The sequence below is a fragment of the Aricia agestis genome, chromosome 1 (assembly GCF_905147365.1).
Source record: "Aricia agestis chromosome 1, ilAriAges1.1, whole genome shotgun sequence".
Lineage (NCBI taxonomy): Eukaryota > Metazoa > Arthropoda > Insecta > Lepidoptera > Lycaenidae > Aricia > Aricia agestis.
Genome location: NC_056406.1, coordinates 19,634,930 through 19,642,333, shown reverse-complemented (window position 1 = coordinate 19,642,333; position 7,404 = coordinate 19,634,930). Strand labels below are relative to the sequence as shown.

Sequence of the window (7,404 nt, the reverse complement as noted above, 5' to 3'; positions counted from 1 at the left end):
TACATTTTACAATGGTAATTGGAAATGTGCTTTCCAGCAATATAATAAAACTGGGTACATATCTAAGTTAATTACAGTAATATAGTAAAACATTGATTATTACCTGCACTAATTAGGTAACATAGGTGTTTAGACAATGTTTGTTCTAATAATCAAACTGTATTTTTGAAGCATGCAACATTTTTATTTTTATTTTATTTATCAAATACAGTAACAGGCTACAGACTATAAATAACATAAAATATTTTTAAACAATTTGACTTGAAAGAAAACAAAGAAGCTTATTTTAGTAAAAACTACACAATCATATAGCATGCTAAGCGATTATGTAATTTTTACATGAAATTGACCACAATTTGGATGTTCTTGGGACCATAAGTGGGGTCGATATTGGGCAGATTGGGACCACCCTACAATAGCAACAAGGTACATGTCATTGGACAGGTCCCCTCAATAGATACAACAATCACTATGACCACCTTATTGTTGCAACTGTCCATTGGAGTAATGAGATTTTTTGTTGCTTAAGAAAAATATATTTTAAAATTTTAAGAAATATACTCGCTGCCATGAAAACTGACACACAAATAATTCAAGACATCGTGAATGACGAAGAAAACCCATAGCATGTTTAATTTCAAGAAAATGATGTGCTTATCTTGGGTTGTAAAAGTAGCCTTTACTCAACTTACAAGTCTCATAGCTCGGAATGGACAGTTGTAATAATAAATGTGTCTTAGCTTAGCAATTGTTGTTCCAATTGAAGTGGCCCATCCGACGACACATATTTCAATGCCATTGGTGGATGGTCTCATATTCCATACATTTTTGCCCATTGTTGTCCACATGTTTGGTTAATCAACACTCCACTTTAGTTTAAAACTAATACTGCATATAAAACTATTTTTTCTTTTTTACTAAATTATATCTGCTGGGGCTTGATAACCGTTTTCGTTTGTTAAAATTATTCATTTTCTTAGCTAATATTTCATCAGAAACATCTTTTTGCATTTCACCTTCGTCTTCATATTTTTTATTTTCTGCTTCCATTAATGTCTCTATTTCTGGATTCATCCCTTTGTAGGACAATCTCCCTTCTAATAAATCTTCGCAAAAACTGAAACTACTTTCTGTTATAAAATTCCCAGATGCGTGGCGCATTTCACTTGTAATTATACTAGAATATAGTCCATCGAGATCTTGTGTATTTTCCAGTTCTTTTTCTATCCTTTCCTTAGTCTTTTTCATAAATTTCATATCCAAAACAGATTTTGGTAATTGAGGTTTTTTTCGTGCAGCCATTGTTAATTTATATAGAACTAATAATTTCCAAAGGTTTAATAGAGTTTAACAAGTAAATGTGTTTTTTCTTTATATTATAGTTTTCCAATTTAAATTTCAAAATAAAACAATTTATAAAAGAAGCACACACCTCGAGGCTCGATTTTCAATTGTTGTCATCTGTCATGAATCTGTCATTGTCATAAACGATAATCATAGACAAGTTTTTTTTTTAAAAGGCATGCAATCACTGACCTCCACATATTGCCATTGGTGACGAATCACGAACCACGATTTCTATTCATAATGCTGATATAATAATTTTAAACCATCATTAATAATATATTGACAATGGATATTCAATATTTTGACAAAATACAATCTACACTAATATTATAAAGCGTAAGAGTTTGTTTGTTTGAACGCACTAATCTCAGGAACTACTGGTCTGATTTCAAAAATTATTATTTCAGTTGTAGATAGCCCATTTATTGAGGAAGGCTATAGGCTAAAATGTTATCAAAGACTAATAGGAGCGAAGAAATAGATTAAAATATGGCAAAAACGGGGGGAAAATTATTGGAAAGGGCTTATTTGAACGCGCTAATCTCAGGAACTACTGCTCGGATTTGAAAAATTATTTCAGTGTTAGATAGCCCATGTATCGAGAAAGGATATAGGCTATATTTTGTCACGAGACTGATAAGAGTGGAGAACTAGAGGAAAATGTGGAAAAAAGGGGGGAAAATTATTCGAAAGGGCTTATTTCAACGCGCTAATCTCAGGAACTACTTTTTTTTTTGAAGAAGGCAGGTCGCTGTAGCCCTGACGTCACTGCAACCCATGAGGATCTATTGTGACTCCTTCGTACTAGAGTATCATCCCCAACCCAATACTGCTCATAAATTGAACGATATGGTTGGGGTTGGTGCCATGAATTTCCTCTGTGGACGAGTATTCATGGCAACCAAGGTGCCTGTTCCTGCTCTGTAGTAGAGCAGGGCAGTCGAGGAGAAGGTGAATAGGTGTTTCATCCTCCTCCTCACAGAATCTGCAAGTCGTTATGTTACAAATACCTATTCTGTTTAGGTGTTTGTTGAGCTTCCAGTTAGGCTTCTGGTAAAGATTCTTAATTGGTTCCTACCCAAGGTGAGCACTAATTCTGATTGTTTCTTGTTGAAGTCAGGAATTAGTGCCTTGGAGTGTTCAAGGCCAGGGGTCTCAGCCCATTGCTTCCTGCATAGTCTGTGACCCCATTCCTTGAGCACTTGCTTTGTGGTACTGGGAGTTATACCACAGACTGGTTCTGGACCATGTATGAGACTCTCGGCCCCAAGCCTAGCCAGTTCGTCAGCGGTTTCATTGCCGGGGACGTTGCTGTGGCCCAGGACCCATACTAGGCGGATATTGTTGTTCCTTCCTAGCATGTTTAACGTCTCAACGCATTCCAGAACTAATTTGGACGAGACTTCTGCGGCAGTCAGTGCTTTAAGTGCGGCTTGACTATCGGAGAAGATAAAAACGTTTTTATTAACTAGGGCCATCTCCAGGCTTTCTAGTGAACAACCGAGGATAGCGAAGACTTCAGCCTGAAACACGGTCGCAAATTCCCCCAAACTGGCGTATTTGCCTTTTGGTGGCCTGCCCCCGTAGAATCCGGCTCCCGCACGGTTGTCTTTCCTTGATCCATCCGTGAACTAAACTATGTCGCTAGGGAGGACATCGATTGGGATTTTTCTTTCCCAGTCCTCCCTGGAAGGTATAAAAACCTGGTACTGCTTCGAAAAGCTATACACCTTGCTCATGGCATCTGATGGCATGGCCATGATAGGTGATTCACTAAGAGACTGTTCCAGCTGTCGAAATGGGGTGGAGACCCAATCCGTCCTACCCGCCGTCCTGGCCCTGAGAGCCACCTTTTTGGCCTCCATCTGAACAAGCAGAGGAAGCGGAGTTAAGTTGATCAGGGTCTCGAGGGAAGCGGTGGGTGTTGACGAGAGTGCACCCGTGATTATTAGACATGCCAGTCTCTGTACGCTGTTTAGTCTTTTATTACAGTTTACTTGTTCAGCCTTTTTATGCCACACTGCGCAGCCATATGTGGTAATCGGTCTCACTACGGCTGTATATAGCCATAGCATTGCCTTCGGCCGAATACCCCATTTAGAGCTGACAAGCTTCCAACAGGAACCCAGAGCACATCTAGCCTTTTTCGTAACATACTCGATGTGCTTATTCCAAGTGAGTCCTTTGTCTAGGATTACTCCTAGATATTTGACATCACCCGCAAACTTAATAGTTTTCCCGAAGTGTGTTGGGGGTCTTAGTCCCTCCAACTTCCTCTTTTTGGTGAAAGGTATCAAGACCATCTTATCAGCGTTTACTGTTAGCTTGACCCTTTGGCACCAATCCTCGACGACTCTTAGTGCTGACTGCATCAACCCAGCGACCACCGATGCGCATTTTCCCACCACCATAATCGCCAGGTCGTCAGCGTACCCTTGAGCGTAGTAACCTATGAGGTTCAGTTCCCTTAGTAGCTCATCCACTACCAGGGACCATTCCAGGGGTGACAGCACACCTCCTTGTGGGCAACCTTGTGTCAGCCTGATTTTGAGTGTCAGGTCCATAATAGTCGATGAGGCTACCCTATTGTCGAGCGTGGTTCCATTTCCTAGTTGTTGGATCTATATTCTTTGAAGCCAGGCCATTTGTGATAGAGCTGGTTGAAGTGTTGAAGGCGCATTCAATATCGAGGAAGACACATAACGCAATCTCTTTATCTTCAATTGCTCTATCAATCCGATCTACCAAGTCCATTGGGGCCGTCTCGGTAGATTTGCCTTTTTGGTAGGCATGTTGTCTTTCATGCAGCGGCATTTTAGTGAGATAGGCGTCCCTTATATGTAGGTTGACCACCTTCTCCATTGTTTCAAGCATGAAAGAAGTGAGGCTAATTGGTCTGTATGACTTTGGTAGAGCTTTGTCTCTGTCCCCACTTTTGGGAATGTAGGACACCCTTACCTTTGTCCATGCCAATGGGATATAGCCCCACGCAAAACTTGCTCTGAATATTTTCAGTAGCATAGGAAGGATAATGTCCTTGCCCTGCTGTAGGAGGGCCGGAAATATATTATCCTCGCCGCCGGACTTGTAAGGCTTGAAACTGTCAATTGCCCAAGTGACTCGGTCAGGCTTAAAGATCACGGAAGCTCTTCTCCAATCGTCAACTGATGGTCTCGTTTTAATAATCGTATGAGAGAAGGCTTCGTGATTTTCGAGATGGATACTGTTGGGGAAGTGGACGTCGGCTAGTAATCTTAGCGTTTCTTCCGCCGTTTTAGTATAAGTACCATCTGGCCTTTTCAGAGTGCTGGGATGAGAGCTAAGGGCCTTAGATATGACTTTATATAGTCTGGAGGTTTGTGAGGTGTTATTCACTTCCTCACAGAACCTTGCCCAAGAGCGTCTTTTGGCCTTCCTTAGCTCCCTATTAAACGTCGTCAGGGCGGTTCTGTATGCGTCCCAGTTCCCGTCTCTTTTTGCTCTGTTAAACAGAGCTCGGGTCTCTTTCCTGAGTTGCGGCAGAGTATCGTTCCACCAAGGTACGTTACGTTTATTTGACGTTTTCTTAACAGGGCAGCTGAGGTAAGCATCATTCAAACTATGCTCCAGCTCTCCCACCGTTAGTTCCAGTTGTTCTACGGTCTTGACAGCTTTGTTGACTGCTGCGAGGTTTATCTGCAATTCCTCTCTGAATACACTCCAGGTTCTTGGATTAAAGCAATATCGAGCGCCTCCCGGATGAACTTCTGACAGAGTACATCAGTGGCAGCCTTCGCGTGTCGTAAGTTGACTTGTATTAGTTAATGGAATCAGGCGTTACTTTGCAGAAATCCATAGTTTAAATTTAGTTTGTTATTATTTTTAGCAATATTCCGCGAAAACAACTTTCACCTTTAAGTAAATGAGTGAGTGTACGCATAGGCATGCGTACATGACTGTACGCATGCCTATGCGTACACTCACTCATTTACTTAAAGGTGAAAGTTGTTTTCGCGGAATATTGCTAAAAATAACAACAAACTAAATTTTGACTTGTATTACTTTAATCATTTTTTTTCTTGTGTAGTGTTACTGTGGAGTGTAGCTGTAGAGTGTTAAAGTGAATCTATGTGGATGGCTGTGTGTGTGTGTTTAGTCTGTGTGGTGCAGGTTAGGTAGTCGGAGCAGGGGGTTTCGCGCCACCTTGCGACTTGAGTGCTCCTGCGCTAATGAGGGCAGCTGTGCTGGCCTCCTCACAGCGCAGGCGCCCCCAGAGCCACCGCGTCCGCGTCCGCGTCCACCACGGGACTGTCCAGGCTTACCCCTACTCACAGTTGCCACTTCCAAGGGAACTTGAGGTCTGGGATTGGTCTGAGCAGCCGGGCATCCACCTCCCCTGCTGGTGTGCACGTGCAAGTTTTGTGCTTGCACGTGTGGAGTGTTGGGCTGAGCAGTAACAGTAGCAGATGATGTGCCGCTGCTGCCAGCTTGGGGCGGCGCCGTGCCTCTATAGCCTATAGGCTTGATAAGAGATGCTGGCCGCCGTCCTTTATGTGAGGTGTGGGGCTGGGAAGTTGAGCCCAGCGGAGGTGTTGCCGTCACTCCGTCAGACCCTACAGGGTTTGACAGGAGTGCCGGTTTTGGTCCCTTCAAGCGAAGCTGAACCCAGTTAAACCCGAAGTAGAGCTGAAAATCCCGCTCGGAAAGTAGCTTGACTGCAGATTCGTCGAAGGAAAAGGTAAAAGTTTGACCCTTTCCGTCGGCTTTCCTGCTGACCACTTTCCAAAGCCGGATTCCCATACCTCCATTCTGCGAGGTCAGTCGCTTGATGATTCCTACCTCTAGGTCAGGAACCCACGCCGTAGCGTAACGGGGCTTAGGCAGCTCCGCCTCGTCAACGACGCGGAGGGCTGCTCCATCCCAGGGATGGATCATGTCTATCAGCCGCGCCAGCCACTGCTTGGAGGCAGCGTCGACGCAGGTGAAGACAAGTCCACCCGATCTGTGGACGCATCCTATTAGCTTAGGTCCCTCTCCCTCCGGTTGATCGTCGATGACTCGAAGAATGCATTTCTTCAACCCCTCGGCTTCTCCTGTGAAAGAGGTCCCCCAGCATCGAGGATGCCCACACGAATGGCACTCGCCGCCTCACTGAAACTCGGCTTGGGCGCCTGAGCACTAGTGTGCTTGGCTGCCTTCGTTGGTCTTTCCTGTGAGTTGGCGGTGTCAGAGAGCTGCCGTTTGGAGCTCGAACGCTTCTCCATCTCCTCGGCATACTCAGGAAACTCACTGAGTGATTTCTGACAAAGGGTCTTCGCCTCTTCGAGGCTCTTACCCCTCGCCATCCACCACTCGATACGTCTCTTGGCTGCCCCACTGAGTTGTCTTCTTCTTCTCTTAGAGGCGTTAGCGGTAGCGCCAGCTCCAACTTCAGAAGAAGAAGGTGCAGAAGCGCTAGATGGTAGAGGGTCGGAAGGGGTATCAGACCCAGGCAATAGGTGGTCCTCGGCTACGCCGATTTCCATCGCCTCCGTGGAGCATAAAGCTTCCAGTTCGGCCACAAGACTTTCCTGGTCCTTTTCAATCTCCATTCAAATCCCACGAGCAGCTAGGGAAATAAAAGGTCCACCCCCACAGAGCCACGCATGCAAGGGTAAGGCTATTTACTCCTCGAGGTCGCCTGGTATCAAGGGTCCTCCGTTCGCGGCTGACTTCCCCCAGCCATGCATCCTTCGGCACGGGTCGGATAACACCGATTGGATTGGGTTTTTGTTGTCGAGTTGAGTTCTGGTCTGGGTTGGGGTTCCAATGCTGTGAGCACTAGAACCCCAAACCAGACCATATCTCAACCCAACCCAGACCGACTGATCCCAAATCTGACAGCCTCTTTTCGCAGTCAGGTCCGGGGTCAGCCGGTCCGCCGGTCGATCGGCCCGCTTGCCACATCCGCAGATGTTTTAAGCGAACGTTGCCCAGGGACACTGTCACGATTACTTCACCAGAACCCAGAGAACCGTCGACATACAGATTAAATCCGTTAGTCGGCGGCACCGAAGGACTGGAGAAATACTCGTGCAC

General features: G+C 44.9%; 1 protein-coding gene across 1 annotated transcript; it reads right to left on the bottom strand.

Moving 5' to 3' along the window:
- Positions 1–6: 6 nt before the first annotated feature.
- Positions 7–1,433, bottom strand: LOC121725542 (M-phase phosphoprotein 6). Its single transcript, XM_042112552.1, has one exon. The coding sequence runs from the start codon at positions 1,300–1,302 to the stop codon at positions 901–903; it is 402 nt and encodes a 133-aa protein (XP_041968486.1). The 5' UTR covers positions 1,303–1,433; the 3' UTR covers positions 7–900.
- Positions 1,434–7,404: the final 5,971 nt, after the last annotated feature.

Excerpts from the sequence above, each read along its gene's own strand:
- LOC121725542 (XM_042112552.1), bottom strand. The coding sequence starts at position 1,302 with ATGGCTGCACGAAAAAAACCTCAATTACCAAAATCTGTTTTGGATATG.